The sequence below is a fragment of the Culicoides brevitarsis genome, chromosome 3 (genome assembly GCF_036172545.1).
Source record: "Culicoides brevitarsis isolate CSIRO-B50_1 chromosome 3, AGI_CSIRO_Cbre_v1, whole genome shotgun sequence".
Classification (NCBI taxonomy): domain Eukaryota; kingdom Metazoa; phylum Arthropoda; class Insecta; order Diptera; family Ceratopogonidae; genus Culicoides; species Culicoides brevitarsis.
This window is the reverse complement of record NC_087087.1, coordinates 19,451,935-19,472,395: the sequence shown is the minus strand read 5'-3', so window position 1 is coordinate 19,472,395 and position 20,461 is coordinate 19,451,935. Positions and strand designations below refer to the sequence as shown.

General features: G+C 29.6%; 1 protein-coding gene across 1 annotated transcript in view; it reads left to right on the top strand.

Annotated features, from left to right (window-relative positions):
- LOC134835644 (cytoplasmic polyadenylation element-binding protein 2) overlaps positions 1–20,461 on the top strand; it is a 170,447-nt gene that overhangs the window by 105,289 nt on the left and 44,697 nt on the right. Inside the window, exon 4 of the mRNA XM_063850562.1 lies at positions 16,801–16,830. Coding sequence (XP_063706632.1) covers positions 16,801–16,830 — 30 coding nt within the window. The remainder of the gene's footprint in view (positions 1–16,800; positions 16,831–20,461) is intronic.

Genomic DNA, 20,461 nt, shown 5'->3' with positions numbered 1-20,461 from the left:
TATCGCGAACATTCACATTGCCGTTGTGGAAATTTTATATCTTTTGCATTACTTTTATAAATTATTAAAGAAAGTTTAATTGAGTTCACATTAAATATGTATAATGCCCGTTGTTTTGCCGTTATTGTTGTCGTTTTGGGTGAACGGAAAAAAAATTCTGCATTTGTTTAAAAAACATAAATAAAAATAATGTGATTGCATGTCGTTTTATTGTTGTTGTTGTTTTCGCTGTAGTTTACTTGCGAGCAAGCGAAACGACGAAAAATGCACTTTTGCAAACTAATATAAATGAGATGTACTGTAAACTGTAAGACAGAAATATATAAAACGTAAACGAATATAATGTTCAATTCAGGGTAAATTGAACTGTAAATAAACAAGATACGAGATATTGACGGTGAATGCAAGTTGCCTCTGTATGTTTCGTTGTTGGTATTTTTCTTTAAAAAAAGTAAGAAAATTTAAAAACGAAACAAGAACACGAGGATGTCTCAAATTTTCTTTAATTTCGCTTTTTTTTAAATTAGCCATATTTAAAATGTTAATTCTTGACAAAAATCGTAGCTTTTTACTTTAAAAAAAATTAAAAACTTAACAACTTTTTATCGTTACTTTCATTCTAAAAATTTCAAAATTTTTTTCACTAAATTTTATGTTTTTGCATGATTTTTCTTCCCTAAAATTTATTTTATAAAATAAATTAAATTTTTTACAGTTTTTTTATGATTTTTAATTTTTGAATAAAATAACAAAAATATTGATAAACAGCCAGAATTTTGTTGCTTATTACGAAAAAATATCTCAACACTTTTTTTTGTCATCTTATTATGAAACAAAGAAAAAATGAAAAAAAAAATAAAAGCTTCTTGAAAAGCAAAATTCATGTTCAACCTAATTCTTTCTTACAACACTAAATACAATTGTGGCAGTAAGTCGATTTGTCTAACAAGAAAATAATGAATTGTGTATCGATCTTCACTGTCTGTCTATATGCTTACTTGCTGTGATTGTAGTCGGGTGCTGTAATCTATTTTTCCTGTAAACATTCTGTTCATTTATTTTTATTCACTTTTCTTTATTTCTTCATTTTATGCTACATCACTTGTAGACAAAGAATCGTAGCTAATCAGAACTTCAAAAAAAAAGTAAAAAAAACTTTCTTTCTTTTAAATAAGACTTCATTAAATACTTTTTTTTAATTTGGTGCATCTTTAAATCCTTAAAGAAATTATTATGACACAAGACAGCTTTTATGCAGTTGATAAATTACAATTTTTGTCCCTGAAGGCATTAACATTGATTCCGATAAATATGATCAAGAATCACATACGGTTTTAGTTTTTTAAAAAATAAATAAATATTCTCTGTGGAAATATCAAGAAACAATTTAAGAGAACTTTTTCTCCGATAAAATTTTAACTCTATAATGGGCTTGTTCTTTTCAATTGATTTCGTACATTTTTTTTTCTTTTCTGAATAGAAACAAAAAAATGGTGCATTAAGGGAATTGATTGATTATTGTTATTGTTGTAATTTAATGGATTTCTTGCGAAAGTTGCATCAGTTGTTTATTGCTGTTGAACTACAAATTGATCGGATCATTAATTGTTTACTGGAATGCATCCAACAATTGTAAAATTTATTGAAACTCGTTGTTTGTTTATAACGATGACATTTCGGTGACACTTTATCAGTTCATGAACTGAAAAACAAAGGAATTTTTTTATAAAATAAATATTGCAATATCAACGGTACCTACTTATTACATTTCCGTTCTTGATTACACGAGTGAACGCGTAACGGAGTTCATAAAGCAACTTGGTGAAGGGGAAAAATGATTCGTTAATTGCTTTTCTGTTTGTTTTAATATTAATTATATCCTTTAGAGATTCATCTCGTGACTTTGGCGTTCATGTTGCGCAACATAGGACAATTTTTTTTCTTGTTTTCTCTGCTCCCCATCTCCCGCACGCTTTCTCTCCATAAACTTTATTATTTCATCATCATTATCATCACCATCAGCGATTCGCGTAGCGAAAGCATCAACGTCAACAACATCAAACACGACACGAACATCACAAACTAACTTACGAGTCTTTTAACGAGCAAAACGCTCATCTTCTTCTTATTCTTCTTACAAATCTTGTGACGCGATGCCAACAACACAGAAATCATTTCAATTTAATTTATTTTTTTAAAGAGGAGAATTGTGTTGGTGGATGTCTTCCACCCTCACAGTTAGTTTATTTCTTTAATTTATGTGCGTGTAATACTGACGTCGTTCAAAAAGTCATTTAGAAAAGGACAAATTAGTCTATTAAAATCGTTTAGATATTTTTGTCTCAACTCATTTTAAACGGATCATTTTTTCTTTTTACCGAGAAGGGGAATGCGCGAAATTTAATAGGAAAACGGGTTTAAGCAAACAGATAGAAATGAATTACCGTTACTAATTTTAGAATTTCAATTTTTTCTTCTTGACTAATTATTATGTTCAACTGTAAAATGTGAAAAGTTACTTTTATTTAACAATCGGAAGACAAAAACTTCACCACAAAAACTTTGTATCGCTGGAAGGATTTCTCCATTTCATTTTGCTTCAAATGTTTTTTAGAAATTCATTCAGTGTTTCTCTTTTTATTGAATTTAAAAAATTGATAAAAAAATAAACTTTTACACAAACCAGATGTTATTTGCAAGGATGATGGTAAACCACGAATTTGTTTAGAAATTTCTTTTTTTTGCCACAAATATTTTTTTTTTTTGATATCATTGTATTATTATTTTAAAAATTTAAAACCATTGAGAAAATATAAAGCTTTACAATTTGGATAATTTGGGACATTTTCGGAAAAAACATTTAAATATTTTCTAAATAGGTTTGATTTTTTTTTTCAAAAATACGATAACATCATTTTTAGCAAAAAATTATGACAAAAATTTTAATTAATTAACTCGTAGTTAAAAATCTGTTTTAATACATACAAAACTAGTACTGTTAGCAAAATCTTGATGAAACTATTCAAAGACAAATTTGAAAAAATATTCTTAATTTTTGAATATTCAATAAATAAAAACTTTAGAATCAATTCTAATAAAGTGGTGTTAAGTGTATTAAAATTAGTTCATAGATATCTTTCAACTTCAAAACGATATGGATAAAAGATCATCGTGTCAAACTTGGAGCAAAAAACAATAAGAACATTATTGCACGCAAGTTGGAAAAGGATAAAGTTTCTTGCTATTTTTTGTTTAATTTTACATAACACTCACGCTATCTTTAAGCAAAACTTGTAGGCAAGATGCAGTGCTGCATTTTTGATTAGAAACACATTTTCAAGAGTGAAAAAAAAACAAAGTTAAACTCTTGATGATAAAAAAAAGTTTTCAAAAACTTCTCTTTTTTTTTTTGAAATAATAACATCAACAATGTATGGATGTGAGAAAATCTAGAAGAGCTTTCAAACATACAATATTACTAGCAAACAGACACAGATTATTGGTGGAATTTGAACTTTCTTTTGTTTCTTTCACAAAACTAATAATCAAATCGATTTTTTGCTGTTGCATGGCAACTTTTGTGCAAGTTCCGAACACACAAAAAAGCAAAAGAAGAAAGGAGATTTTTATTATATCAAAAAGTTGGGATTGAGATAAAAGCAAACAAAGCCTCAAGGTTTAATAAAAAAAAACCTGAATCGACTTCTTCTTTAGCAACTTGTAACACACTCTCCGGTCCGTCTTTTGTGTGCTTATGTCTAAAATAAGGCAAATCAATATTCAATCCACATTGTGTCACATTCTTGTTATATTCATACCAATTTCTGATGAATTCTTTTGTAATTCATCGCTTTTCCTTTCCATTATTGTTGGTAGTACAAGCAAGTGGAAATAAATAGATTTATTCCGACAATCACTTGTTATCAATATCTCTGCCATCATTACTCGTTCCGAAGAAGAATTTCCTTTCTCATTTTTTTTTTACACAAATGTGTAATATAATATTCACACTTTGCAATAATAATTTTTATGATAACAATAAATAAAATTGACGTTTACACAAGTGTGTCTCAAAGAATTTTTTGTATTGTGTCAGCAGCAGCAAATACTTTCACAGATACTCACAGGATTTATAACCCAGAATTTTTCTGCCGCTATATGCGATGCCTGTATAATAGAAAAATGTTTTCAAGTATAGCAAAATATATTACTTCAATAAAGTTTAGCTTTTTTTTCCTAGGATATTGGTTCCTGATGGCGGATTCTTTATTATTGTACTGATGATAGTAATGGGTTTCTTTGTGAGATTTACATGCAGCAATAAAAAAATACTCTGAAGGAAATGTTTCGCGACACGTTCGTTTTTTCTGGTACCTATTTTTTGTTATCCGTGAATATTTTGGTTACCGCCATAAAAGTAATACATACATTTACAATTACGTGAAAAACATTGAAGAAGATTATTGAAGTGATATTTTATTAGAGATCGGTGACAAAAGCAACTGTTGCCGCCCGCCATCAAATCTGTTGCATTCTTAATGATATTTTTATGTCATAAAATTTTGCTTCCCCATTCGTTTTTGTTCCTTGATATTTATTCTGCATTAAAAACTTTAACAGGAATTTTTTCTTTGTTTTTCACTGGAAATTTTTTATTTTTAAATTATTTACGAGACTCCCAACTGTTGAGGATTAGGAAATTTATCCAATTTTCCTCGAATTTTACCAACAATTTTCAAGTTTTACGTTGCTCACGAAACTCCTTTAAATTTTTTGATGTTCCGAAAATTTACAAGTTTTTCCAAATTTCCACGAATTTCCCACAAAGTTTTCATTATTTTAAAAATTTTTAAGTTTCTTTGATGTTCCACGAAATTTCCGAGTTTTAAAAAATTCTTTTTATAATTTTTAAGATTTGTCTTAAATAAATAGAACCATGACGTGAAAATGACGTCATAAATGGATGACACCGTATTTTGAATTAGCAAAGGCAAATTCACACAGCGCTACGGATAGACAGCACGACGGACATGACACCACATTTTTCCGGAAAATTTTTGAAATGCGGTAAAAATAAAGCTAGAGCTTTTCAATTTCCGCTTATTTTCTATTTTCTCAGAAGTGGACACACAAAATCGTACAGCTGGTTAAAATACATTATTATTAATATATTTTTTTTCCTGATAGGTGCGCAGCAAAAGGGACAAACAAAAAATACGCACAAAAATAATCATCACTAATCCGCTTAATTTTTTCTTTTTTGCATTATGCGAAACAGATTTTGTCATAAAATATTCGTTTTCATTTGTTTAATCTACAAAAAGAGACTGACGAAGCAGCACAAAAAAAAGTTTGTCCTATGTGTAAATTTGTTTGTAATGAAAATTTAAAGAAATTTTGCTGTCCTCTTTTTGCGCGTTATTGTTATTATTATGATCATTTTTTTCTGGATAATAAAAAGCGAGGAAGACAACGTTAAAGTCCTCCTTCTTGACATTGATAAATGATTTAACACATACTGAATATTCATAAGTTGCTAAAATATAATCGTTTGAAATTTCACTTGATTTCGAGTCGTTTCATCATCCTCATTTTTTGTCGTCTTGTTATTATTATTTTAACAAAGTGTAGAATTACTACCAGACAAAAAAAAAGAGAAGACACGCAAAACTTTGGTCTTTATGAGGTATGAGAATAAAAAATTCATTATAAAGTTGCTGTATGGTACGTGTAAAAAGTCTGCGTATTAAAAGAAATTATTTCGTCCCAGTTTTTTTTTAATAATATATAAAACGCGCCGTCGTCCATGTATCTCTCTTATCAAGTACATCGTCTAATGTCTCATCTCTACGCCATTTATTTTATTAGATTATACGCATAAATGTTAACATTATGTCGTATCGTATTAGCAAAAGAAGATGATGATGATGACAAACCATCAGGATTATGTGATACTTTCTTCTTGTGTCTGTTGTGCATGCGTCGTCGTCGTCGTTATTTTTTTGTATTTTAAAAAACAAGCATCGTCGCTCAATGACACTCGTCTCGAGTAGTCCTGGAAAGATGAAAAAAATAAAAAGAGTCAAAATGTGTAAAAATGTGCGTCTGATAAAAATGATACAAGTTATTCATCTTATTCAACAAAGCAGTGTATGCACGGATGGATAGACTCTTTTTATTTCACGTGGTTTTGGCAGATCGTTGAACGTCTTTTTTTGTTGTTCTTGTTGTTGTTGTTGATGTTGTGAATTTAATAAGAATGTCATATGATGACAGATTTTTGCGTCCACATGATTAATGGTACTTTAATTGACTTTATTTCAATCTTTGTCCTACTTTCACTCGTCGGAACATTTAATGCCTTCCCCTCGTATTTTTGCGTGACATCCACGAAAGAGATTACGAATTTTTACAGAAGAAGATGTTGCCATCCAAAAAGAGGATAGATTAGTTAATTACCAGTATCTTCAACTTTTTGAGCAGTAATAACATGATTTATGTAGGAATTTGAAAAGGATAGGCAATCACGCGTGTATGCATTTCACATCATGTAAGCATAATTTTATTACTTTTTACCCAGTGGAATAAAATGGTTTTTTTTTAAGTTTTGAAAATTTTACAATTATGTTTTTTGTAGGAATTTTTTTCAAATTTAATTTTTTTTTAAATGAAAAAAATTATTTTATAGGTACTTATTTTAATAATGACGAAATAGCAAAAAAAAATATTTTTTAAAATCAAAAGTAATTTTTTTTTAAATTTAATTTATTATTTTTTAATTTAAAAAAAATCCATTGAAAGTATGGTGGGTCTTCAAATAATATTATCTAAATTTTCATTTGATTTTTTTTTCAAATATTTATATTTTTTAACTTTTTTAAAATAAAAAATTTGAATAAAAAAATTTTATTTTATTTTATTCATTTTTTTTTAAATAAAAAATTGGAATTTTTTAACTTTTTTAAAATAAAAAATTTGAATAAAAAAATTTTATTTTATTTTATTCATTTTTTTTTTAAATAAAAAATTGGAAAACTATCCAATAAATTTATTTTTTATCCAGAAGGGATAAAATTTATTTTTTTTTATCCACACACCCCTAAGATTTCGTCCCACTGGGTAGTTACAACAAACAAATTCAAATATATTTGATATACGACGTTATAAAAGATAACCACAACAAGAAATTTTCATTCTTTGTCAATATTTTCACGAGTTCATTGAAAAAGGTGGTGACGATAAAATGCTTAACACCTTTACGTTCCACAACATTAAATTCCTTTTAAAAATTTAACCAACCTCCGAAAATACGCAAATGCATGATTCACCGAACTCAAAAAGGGATAAGAAACGTCGCTCTCGTCATCTCTCGCCGAGCTGTAAATGAAGTGTGTAAAATTTCGTGCAATATGATCCATCTCCCATACACATTAGAAAATTGTATAACGATTAAAGTGTCTGCTTGACACACATTAAACGGACCATTTTCCCTTTGCAAACTACCGTCATCCCTTTTCCGAAAAGTTTTAGCATATATCAATATAATGGTAATAATAATTTTATGTGTGATAACTCTAATAACATTCATTCCTGTCCTTCATAATTCTTGTTATTTTATTATAACGCGCGAAACTTACGAAAGTCTCACTTAGTAATCCCAAAATGTGTCATACGCGTAAAAAGTAAAGTTGGTAAATTTATTATACAAACACGGAAGAAACTTGACTTGTCTCTTGTTACTACACTTGACTCGCTCTGCGAAACGATTAAGGAACACGACGAGGGAAAACTTTTTCATTTCCAGTATTTTAAACGGATTTTCTCTCTTCTGTCCCGGATATTAAATTATCTTGTAAATTTTACATTATATTACAAAAAATTTTAAGAACTATGCAAAATCTCAGCAAAAGAAATAACACAATGGACATTTAAGTTGAAAAAAAATAAGAGAAAGATGATATTTCACGACTTTTCATATTTATGATGAGGAAAACGGAAAAAATTTTCCTCTACATAAGCAAAAAAAACATTTTCTTATTACACGCCATCCGTAATTTGTTTGATTTAATCACAGAAAAAACAGCGAAAAATCTCTAAATTACTTTTGAACGAACTTGAAAAGGTGAATAGTTCTTCCGTTACCTTTTCACAAACATTTATTTTGAAGATTTTTGCTCTGTGTTCCAAGTCGCAAAAGTGAACGAGTATTTACTAGCAAAGAAAAGCAATTTTTCTTTTCAGCCGGAAGAATGGAAGGACGTCCGAAACAAGAATGAATACTTTCGTTTAAAAATATTACTTTTCTGCCATTTATCTTGCTCAGAACCATTCATGTAGTTACGGAAAAGATCATTCAAAATTTCTTTGCAACTGCTCGAGCACTCTTAATAATAGGCCAGATAGCATCGTTGTCGAAATGCGAACAAAAGACACTTCATTTCCAGCGAAGCAAAACAAACAAAAAAGTAAAATGAATAGTTTTCGCTGAAAAACGATGAAAATTTTTTATCATGATTACTGATTCAACGAAAAAAATGGATTAATTATAATGGTGTACCATTAAATACGCATTTATAAAATTATTCTTCAATTATTTCCGATAAATTATAATTGAATATAAACCTTTCCAGGTAGAAATTAAATTTTAAAAAATATGTGTGCTTGTGAAAATAAATATTATCAGCGAATAATAATTATTTAAACAAAAGTATAAATAACATTAAATATACACGTTGATTATTTATATTGAGAGAACGCAAATAATGTTAATGTTAATAAACGTTGATTGGTTTAATCTTTCGCGCAATACACGAGTCTAAGGAATTTCGCATAAATTTTCGCGAGTAACCTAATTTAAAAATTTGATCGATTTTTGTGTCAATAAAAAATTTATTAACTCTGTCGCAACGCTGCAAAAAAAAATCAAAAGTGCCATAATTATAATTTTTATCGCTTTATGCAATTCCGAGTAGCGCTAGTTTATTTTAATTTATTTATGTATCACACGTTAAATAATTACCGTCATTATTATGTATTCACTGAATAATTAAACTGGAAATTGTATTGTTTTTTTCTGCGTATTTTCCGTAAGAAATGCACTGACTCGGAGTTCAATTGTCCAAAAAATTGTTAATTTATATTTTCACGCACAGGGGAATTAATTAATTAAAAATGTGTCTGTAACAAAAACAAATTGCTTAATAAGTTGTTGCGGCAGTTCTAGTCAATAGGAGATTTTTGGAATAAATCACGAGAGATACCAAGTCAATTGAATGAAACGTGTCCATTGTTTGCACGACGCCTGAATGCTAAGTGAAAATTTTAATAAAAGCAAATTAATCAGGAGGAAATAAAACGCGCGTTTCAGAATGAATATTAGAAATTGTATGCGGAATAATAAATGTCTCTCTGATTTGTATGTCAAAAAAAGACGATGCTCTGTGTTCACACGTAGCCGACGACGACGACGACGGCAAAAAATCTCAAAGATAAAATTATTCAATTTGTACGACATGCACTGAATCCTTTATGATGCAACATTTCTTATCACCATCATCATCATCGCTTTTCTTGTTGCTCTCGCTACAGTCCTCCTATAAAATGTTGCTTTTCAACTCGATACGACGACGACGACGACGGTACTGTCACATTGTCATCCCCGATAATACGTTGGAGTAGTTTTATTTTTGCAAATGACTCGTTCTCTAAATTGTGTCTGCCTGCTCCTGTGTGTAAAAAAGGGTTGCTCTGTTCATATCACGTTTTTGTCATTTACGAAAAGCTCTCTTTGTGCACATGTTTTTTTGTACTAGCAGCTACCAACAACACTGACACACACGTATAAAAGGGGTCTTTGCTTTCGATGCATATTTAAAGGGATGTGACTTGCCATGTCTCTGTTTCTTCTGCCGTACAACAACATTGGAAAGATGAACGTGTTTACTATAAAGCTCTGTGACAATGTTATATATTTGTCCCAATTCTGCCTTTTCTTTGTTTTCGGTTTCGTGTTCGATTTGTAAGGCTCGCCTCGTCTCATTGAACTGATTTTGACGTCGTGCATGCCATAATAACGAAATGCTGATTCCGTTAATCCTTGTAATGCATGCAGCGAATGTTGTCATCCTATGGGTTTGAAATTAAATTTATATGCGCCCCACCGGATTGCAAAAGGAGTTAGATTATCCATAAAAAGGGGCTAATTTCATCCCTTTTTTTTAATAGAGTATCTTAGATGGCCAATCTAGCCTCCTTTGGAGATGATCATTCCCAGTTCTGAAAAATTATCCTTTCAAGAGGTTAACATAGGCCTTTCAAAGGTTAATTTAATCCCACGTGAGTCTGAAAAATAAGGATTTCAAATTATTCTTCTAAATAGTGTTAAAATATCCTTCTAAAGCGATTATTTTTTTTAGAGTTTTCCAAAAAAATTACAAATAATTAAATTTAAAAAATTTAAATTGAAATGAAGAGCTGGAAGACAAACCACCCGATTTCATTATTTCATCGAAAAAATATGGCACGAGATTTTTTGATGATTTTGTGTTATTTAGGCCTAAAGTAATTGAAAAAAAAACTAAATTCAAAATTCTGGAATGAGTTTTAGTGATTTTAGCCAAGTTTAGTTCGGCTAGGTATGCCAAAGAGGTACTTGAAAACCCACAAATCCACGTCTAAAATCTCAAAAGCTCGTTCCAGAATTTTGAGTTTTTTTTTTCGATTACTTTAGACATAACTAACTCAAAATCATCAAAAATTCGCATGTATTTTTTCAATGAAATTGGGTGTAATTTTCTCCAGGACCTAAAAATAAGTAACATTGTCCTACAGGATGTTCCCCTTTTCGATTCTCAAGTTGAACCTTAATTCAATAAAAAAAAAATAAATGCAAAATTCTCAGAAAAGTAAATTTCACGAAAGATTTTTTTTATTCACCAATTACACTTTATATAATAATGCCGATTCAGTCAAATCACCTTTTTCAGTCATCAACAAGCATGAACGAAATAAATTATGTAATCAATAAGTAATTTCCTGATACCCGTTTCAATCACCCATCAACCCAGAGACTATCAACTGTCATGCAAACAATAATTAATGTACTTATTGGTTGTATGCGTTACACCGAGCAATGACTCAACTAGAAAATATTTCAACGTCAAAAGATATGAAAAAATATGTAAATTGTTTCATTCTCTTTTCATACACTTTTTCTTCACAATGAATTTTATGCTCATCAAAATGAGTTAATTGTTATTTACGATGATTCCGATCAAAAGGAGGTTACTGTTTTTTTTTTTGTTTATTACAAACTCGTTCATTGAAGGCAGGCACCCCGTTTAGCAGACAACAAAAACTGATTATGCATGATTACAAATTATTTATAAATATTATAGCTCTCCGTGTTCAAACGATAAAACTTTCCATTATATAATGCTATTGAACACAATTTTTTTTGTAACACAATGAAAATGTACTTTGATAGCGTGCCTTTTTATAATTACCGACATTTTCCACTCTTACCACAATTATTGAGTGTACTTTATACTTAAAAATAACTACTACTGGGGTTATTGAAGCCCAATGATTTTTTTTCTACAAATTCCTGAGAGCATTTTTCGTTGAAACGATTTGGATATCACTGGTTTCAGTAATAAAAAGGCAGTTCAAGTGTTTGTGTGTGTTTGTAAAATTAACGATAACAGTCGTATTTATTAATTATATGACGGTTGATTACTAATTATTGCTCAAAATAAAAAAAAATGTGGACACTTCAAAAATTAACGAAGAAGGGTATCATTGCATGAATAAAAATAATTTTTGTTGAATTTGTCATCAGATAGACTCGAAAACGGGAGGCGTTGTTGACAATTTTTTCGCCAGAATTTACACAAAATGCCACCTGACATTACACCAGTTGGCAGGTGACTTATATATTCATCCACATACACTCAAGTGTTTAATTTGCATTAACATCGTTACACTTTAAATGGCCTGTTTTTGTTGTACGTTAATGAATAATTATAATATTTTAATTATAATGAATGTGGTATTTTGTAACTGGGAGGGGAAAATTTTTTTTCCAAGTTATGTGTATTTAATAATTACAGTTTCTGTTATTTTTACTCCGAACATTTATGGAGGAAGGACTAATTATGTAATAAAAAGTGAATAAAAAAACGTGATTTATTTAGAAAATTTACTACGTTCCCTTATGAGACTTTCACCTGACCAATTATTTCAATAAAAATTCCAATAAAAGGAATTTTTCGCAGACAAACGATGTCCTTTTTGCATGTGACAGTGACGACACACATTTGCCCCAGAAAATAAATTGGCTTCGGTAATTAATTTTGTTCAGGCTTCACAATGTGTTCGGTGTGCCAAAAAAAATCTCTTTATATAGGCAGCACACTTTTTGTCCTCATTACCGATTTACTGTTTTTTTTTTGTTTTGATTACCTGAACCGAGAACACACAAAATAAATGGCCACCACCTATATAATCATTATCGGTAATAAAAGGGTCTCTCTCTCTGAAAATAATGATGTAGGACACACAAAGTAATTTGCCATAAAAAAATATATGACCGAAACATATAATGAACGAGCGAACGGAAGAAACGTAGGACAATGTGAAAATTGGCAACAACATCATAGATCAAACGGGGAAAAAAATGGTTGTTGGTTTATTCTTGAACATTTCTCTAAAAAGGTTCAAGAAAAAAAAGCAGCTGTACAAAAGGAAGCATAGAATGAAGAGAAATAGTCAACATGATTAATTGTTCTATTATTTTAATCGTTTATGGTTGGTTTTGTGATTGAGAAATTTTTTAATAGCTTTCTTCCACCACACAATGTTGAATCAGTCTTGGACCCGGAGTTCCTTTCAATGAAGCCCTTTTTGTTCTTTTTTCTTGTAAACCTCTTTTCTTTTAAGGACTCTTGTAATATATTTTAATAATTTTCCGAGAAAAAATACAATTCTTTACATAATTTGACTATTTTTTTTATTATTACTGTTTTGTATTTCTTTTTCCTGTTTCAATGAAAAAAAAATGGGGAACCAGGAATAAAGATTTATGTTTTCTTTGTGGGTGTATTTTTTTTTTGTCAACATTTTTGGTTATGATCATTATTATTCTATTTCATTCCGCTCTAGTTGCCACATGAAAAGGTCAAACATTTTACCGAAAAAAAAAAACATTTCACTTTAATATTCTGGATACCGAAATAAAGTAACGAACGTTTCAGTTCGGCCATAAAAACAGCCATCTGTAACTTTACTAGCATCATCATACTTTTTGCTACAAAAACCTATAAAATATGGGAAAACAGAGTGTCCTAATTATTCGATTGTCTCGAGATAGCCAGATTTTTGCTACATGCACTGCACATTTTGTAGTCATGCAAAAACCATTGAATAACAGTAAAATGTCTATAAAATTTATTGCTTTTTATTTTATTTATTTTTTTTTTTGTTCATTTCAATAAAATCGTATAAATTTTCTTCTGCCATGCATCTTCGCTCTGCTGTGATCTACGACCTCATCGATCAAATGATTCAATTTATTATTTATTTAGGGGTTTAAAGCTCGTTTTAAAAGTTATGCACCGGAAATTGAAACAAAATCAATCAATTTGTTCACAAAAAGCGGTTTAGGAAAGAAGTATCCTTTTTGAATAGATAAATAAATATTCATAAAACTCAATTCAAATTTCTGAGCATAACATAAAATAAAATAAATATTGCGATATTTATAAATAATCCGATAGGCAATAATTGTAGCCTGCAGTAATATTTTTTATGGAGGTATTTTCATTGTAAACAGTTGTCAGTAAATTCAGGCAGATCAACATAACAAAAAAAAATAAAAATAAAATAAAAATTTACAAAAGTTGTAATTCAGGGATGGAATCGCATTTCGATTTCTTAAAGTATGAAATTGTTTAAACCACGTGGTTTCATATTTATTTTTAATACGTGACCATATATCTTTAAACCACGTGACATAAAAAAAAGTTTCTAACCAAGTGACCTAAGAAATTTTTAAACCTGAAAAATTTACAAACCACGTGACCTTAGAAATCTTGAACCACGTGACTTGAAATATTTTCGAGTCTTTAGACCTAAAAAAATTAAACCAACTGACCTAAAAATTTCAAAACCTGAAAATTTTCCAAACTTCGTGACCTAAAAAAATTTCAAACCACATGACCTGAAAAGTTTTCAAATCACGTGGCTAGACAATCTTGTAATACCACAATTTTTCTTCAAAATGCGGTAAAAATAAATATAAAATGTTAAATTTAAAATAATTTTTTTGAGCGCAATTCACATCAGCTTCAAATGTTTTCTCCTTGTGAGAAGAAAATAATATAAAATTGATTCAATTTATGAAAATGTTTCCATTATGAACGGAAAACAGTAGTAAAAAGAAGGAAATTGTCATATTATTATTATGTGAACATTTTAAAAGAGGCTTTTTTTCAACACATATAGTGATTGAATTTAGCTTATTTTTAGAATAACAGGAAAAAGCACAGCCCACGAAAAAAATGACTTCTACGTTCTAAAAGCCAACAAAAAGAAAAGTTTGGATGCATCGAAGGATGAAAAAAAAAGAAAATTCGTCCCTCTTTTCTATCGTTAAAAGGCAAAAAAAATATTTAAAAATAAATTTCATTCGAATTAGGTTTCGTATAATAGCCGTAATAAAAATAATAATAATAAAAATCAAGCACATTAAATGGTTTTCCTTACTTCCTCCGCATACATTTCCACGAGAAATGACAAACAAACCAACATACATATGCCCGAGCTAAGTAGTATACACACACATTTCCAGTCCGGCGTGTCATTAACAACAACAAGAGTCAGCAGACATCAATTTGTATAACGACGACGACAGAATACAGTGCGGTTTTCATTAAATTGTTATTTTATTTTATTCCGTAGTTAAATGCGACAGAGCAACGACTGACTGTTGTGAGGATCAGAAACGATTAAGTTGTGACATTTATTATTGCTATCCGTATCACGAGAGCATGGATGGTGTGTGTACACTTTCCCTGTGGATATAATTATTTTTAATAGAGTTTCTGGTGCACGAGGCGCATACGGTTATGTGTGAAATAATTTTTAGCTTCGTAATTGTGGTGTTGCAGAAATGAATTACACTTGATTTTTTTTACCACTGAAAAATAATTATTTTGCACGATTTATGGACCGTTTTGATGTGACATTAAATTTGCACAGCACCTTCCCATAGCGGAACAACGAATTTCGATATGATGATGAAATAAAATAGGATAAGCTTTAATCAATAAACTCTGCAATGGAACAGTCAAACAAAGGAAACATAATCGTATATCACGATGGGCACCGAAATCCAACCATCAATAAAGTCCTTAATAAATTGATATGCGCCACAGCGGGAATTACGCCATTTTTTTCCTGTTTTTCGTTACATCAAACATGGCGATAATGAGCGATTTTTATTAGTTTTTTAGGCCGATCTAAATTTACGTCGATTTTTTTGTTTCAAAAATTTGTCAAAATGGGGGAGAAAAGTTTGAAATTGAAAAAAAATTGAAATAATTTAAATTTAAATAATAAATGACTAAATTTTGATATTTTCCTTCAGATTTTAAAATTTTGAAATTTTAAAAAATGATAAATAAAAAAAAAATGTCAAAAAAATAAAGAAAAAATTACAGAGAAAATAATGTCCATGTTCAAATATTAAACTTGAAAGGAAAGAATTTTAGAAATTTAAATTATCAAAAAAAAATTTTTTATAAATTGTAAAAATAAAGTTGATAAAAAACGTTTTGAAAAAAAAAAAATTTCATGAAAAATTTCAACTTTTTTTTACTTTAAAAATGGGACAAAGGACAAAATGTAAAAAAATGTTTGCGGCTTCTTTTTTTACAATCTGACACTATAAAACACATTTATTCAGTCAAATTGTAGACAATTTTTAAATAAAAAACACACAAAAATAAATGTGCATGATCAAAAAACGACTGTAAAGTGTTGGTGTTCATACGCATAGTAAATAGCTCCCAGAAATAAATCTTCACTTCATAAAATCGTGAATGTAACTTGCGTACGCATCGCTCTGGGTAAGTCATAAATTCGTTTTTATTTTATTTACTGCATATTGTCGCTCTAGTTGTTGGTGCGTTGGCGTGTACAAATAAGGCAAAATAAATAAAATGTACATTAAAGACCATAAAGTTGGGCGTTTAAGGGTCGCATAGAGTTGTTGTCGCTGCCTTTTTTTTCATTTTAGCAACAACGAAACAATAATATGTGCAATTGCTTTATATTTTTTTTGGGGAAATGTGCGAGTGAAATATCCAACAAAAGTACAATAAAAAAAGTAGGCAATATTAAAGGAAGCAACAACGAATGACACAATGGATAAATCTAGTGTATTTGTCAAGATCAATTTTATTGTTATTTATGTTACGTGCCAACGGGTGTCTTTTACTCGTATTGGCAGGGGTTACGACGGGCATGCAAACACAAACAAAGGAACCGGATTTGAAGAGTCATCGGTAGTTGTCAGTATTTGTGTTATCGCATATTGATGGAATGCCGAATGCCATCACAACGTCAAAGATTTCATCCCACTATACCAGGTTAATTAAATTCAGATAATCATTGTGATTTTCTCTTCCTCGTTTCTGCCATTACGTTGATTAATTGAGCGTTCTCTATCTTGTATTTTCGTCGAAAACGAATACGGAACAATTTTTCTAATCGTTTTACTTTTCTCTCTTCTCGTTTTAGGCAAACTTGACTTCCACGAATTCATACCCGGTAAGTGAAATCTCTTGTAGAAAACTTTTTGATCTGTTTTAAAATCGATTTTATATTTCGTAAGTGTAATAAATTGTTGAACAGTCCTTTTTTACATTCCCATGACTCGTGTCAACCTTCGGAACCCTCGTCAGCGTCCTTCGCCATGACAATAAAAAATTATATTTATTTCTAAATATGACATGTAAAGTCGAGTGTGTGCATAAATTTTTTTTTTTTCAAAGTGTCAAGAAATGAAAAATCAATATTCAAAAAAATTATCCTTTTTTTTCGTGGTGAACTAAATAAAATTAAGTTACAGCAGCAGTCAAGCTAAATTTAAAATGTCACAGAGTCACAACATCTGATCCATTAAATGACCTTTTAATTTCACGACTTTCCCATACAGAAATATTTAAATTATCCTGTATGACACATAAATTGAAAGCAGAGTATCTTATGGCATTAAGAGCACTTAATAATAATAAAGATGAAAACACTGCTTCGAAAAAAAAAGTATCACAAGTGAATACGAAGAAAAAATCTGTAGGAAATTATTTTCATATTATTTTTATTACTTGTTTGCTTGCACATTGCCTGTACACCACGACACCGACACACCACAAAACTTTTTCCATCTCGCTTCCCGGCAACAACGGCAACGACACGAGACGTCATTCAACAACGCTATCTTGCCGCATATAATAAGCGTCGCTCTGTCTATCTTTCCTTCTCGGCAAACGCGTATATAATTCATCTCATTATGTTAATTTAAATACATTAAAATGTTAAATATTGTGGTGAAAAAATTTATTCAGAGATTACACATATAACTTTCATCGTGTGTGCGCGCAAGAAAAACACAAGTCAAACAAGACATTTTCTGTTGCTGTATGAATTCAAAAAAAAAATACACTGTGCGGAAATTTTAATTGTCTTGCATGAGAAAAGTTTTGTTCGGGAAAAGCCGAGTGTTGAAAAATATTTTTGTTTGGTAAAGAAAAATTATTATGATGTTAACGAAATGTAATGTAATGAAAATGAATAGAATACACGTTATGATTTTTGTTTTCTGCATGAAATTTCCTCAAAAAGCAATTAATTATAAATTTACCAAGTTTGTAAGTTTCTTATCAACACAACGCGATGCGTCAATTTGAATAGATATGTGTTAATGTTTATTTTTTTCCTTCAATGTTGCCCTACTTTTAGTAACAATGTTTGCAGTTATCAGGCTTACAGCTTATTATCAGACTGCAGTCACTCTCGGGAATATTATTATTGTCTTTTCCGTATTATAAAACCACACAAAGTTGCTGTTGGCATATCTTTTTACTCGTCTAGTGGGAATTTAATCTTTGATCCTTTGTTTATGAAAAAATAAAAAGAAAGGCTCAGAATTAGCTGCATTAGAAACAGGGCGGAAAAACTTGTGACTTAAACTTAAGAATAAAAGTTATAGACCCTGTTTGACTGGCTTTCGAAAAAAATATATTTTAAACAAGGTTCATATTAATTTTTTTCAACAAATATTTTAAAAACAAAATAAAAAAAAAGAAATTTTCATTTTAATTTGTTTCAAATTTTATTGATTTTTTTTTTATTTTTCCTTTTTGAGACTTTTCTACAAAATTTTTTAGAATCAAAAAAGAAAAACTCCATAATAATTAATTTTCAAAATCAAATTTTTAATTAATTTATTTGTCAATTTTCCAAAATGATTCAATTTTTTTTTCATATAAAAAACTGTTTTTTTTTTTAATTTTATTGATTTTTTAAAATGAGTTTTAAATCCCTAATTATAAAGTTTCTTAAAAAAATAAAAGATAAAATTTCTTTTTTATTCAGCGAAAAATCTGTTTTACCAGAAGATTAAAAGTCACATTCAACACAAACTAAAAAATTAAATTGTCGCAAATGCCTAACCATTTTAATTGGGAATTAATGCAAAAATAGCAAATATTCTTAGTACGGATCAAAACATCAACTTACAACAAGAAATTGTCTCATCCTAAGACGACATCAACGTTATTTATCATTAAACGCTGTTTCAGCTCTCTTCTACACAAATTGCTTTTAACATTTATATTCATCAAGTCTGTTTTTCCACATAAACAACAACTTTCGCCTTTAATACCTCTCGAAATATGGGTGCTAGTAATAATTATAATTATTATTATTTATATTATGGGGTTAAAATCTCTAGTTTAATCCAATTAATTTTAATGTTGTAAATTTTATTTTGTTTTATCTTCGTGAGAAAATCCCAATTTTCTTCGTCAAAAATTTTGCCGTAGTTAAGATTGTGCGGCCGAAATTCACCACCGAAAAGTTACCACATCATTTACATGTTTGACCATTGGGTGGTAAGAGTGCCGTAAATTAAACATAACTTTTGCATAAAAAAAACGAGAAAATCCTCGAATAATAATGAAGATATTCGGAAAATATGTTTTAGCACAAATGGAATAAATCAGTCGGGAATTTTTTGAGCCAAAAATAAAAACAAGATAAAACTTTTTTTTTTCACAAGTATCTTTTACAATTATTATTTTTTGTTTTCAAATCACACTTACATTGAGAAAAAAAGAGGAAAAGAAGAAGAAAATAAACAAATCATATTATATCAAAGAAAAAAGATGAAGATGAAAAACAAAACTTGAAGTGCCTTTCGCATTGGCCTAGTTAAATCGTCTGGGCTTACACATACCGGAAAATAAATAAATTTCATGAATGCGAGTACGAATTGGTTTGTGAGTGAAATAGATGAACTTTTTCGGTATTTTATTTGTGCATACAGAAATAAAACCAGAAACGATATAACTTGAGAGAGAGTAAAAAAAACGAAAAGAAGGAAAAAGGAAGCGTTAAAAATGATAAAATTATTCATAAAACGCTGCTCGAATTTTAATGAAGTCTCACCAATGTTTTCTCTTGATTTTTTGTTAGCGCCTCGCATTTTATGGCATTGCCACCGCCAACATGAATACAACAAAATAACACACACACACACATACAAAAGTTAAAGAATGTGGCACAAATGATGCATCAACTTTTTTCAGTAGCTGATCTCATTTTGTGATTTTTTGCTCTTCGGTTTTCTTTTTTCTGCTGCTTGTGCATAAAGTATCAACTTCGCAAAATAAAAAAAAACTTTTGAATGAGGTGATTAATCAACAAAGAGCACGAGAGTGCTATAATGAAGCAACACGGTTCAAGTACATGAGCAAACAACTCGCAAGAGGAACGAAAAGGAAAAAGAACGGATGATGAAAGAGTGTAAAAAATTGGATAATAATGACAATTGGATTGACCTTTATACACTTGATCTGCCTTTCCGAGATTTATTTTCGATTGAAGATAAGAAAAAAAAACTGAATGATTGATACGTCATTAAAAGAATCTGGTGGAAAATATAATTCAGCGTTTGCATTTTTGCTCACGGATTAATTAAGTTGAATATTTTTGTAAAAAGTGACTTTTTTTTTGTGAAAAAGATGTCAATTCCACTGAATTTATAAAACTTTTCTGAAGAATTCCAATCCAATTATTATGAAAATTGTTCCGTTTTTCCGTACCATCAGCCTTTGATTCCATTCAATTACGTAGAAAATAACTTTTTATCCCCTTCGTCTTATTTATTATGCGACAG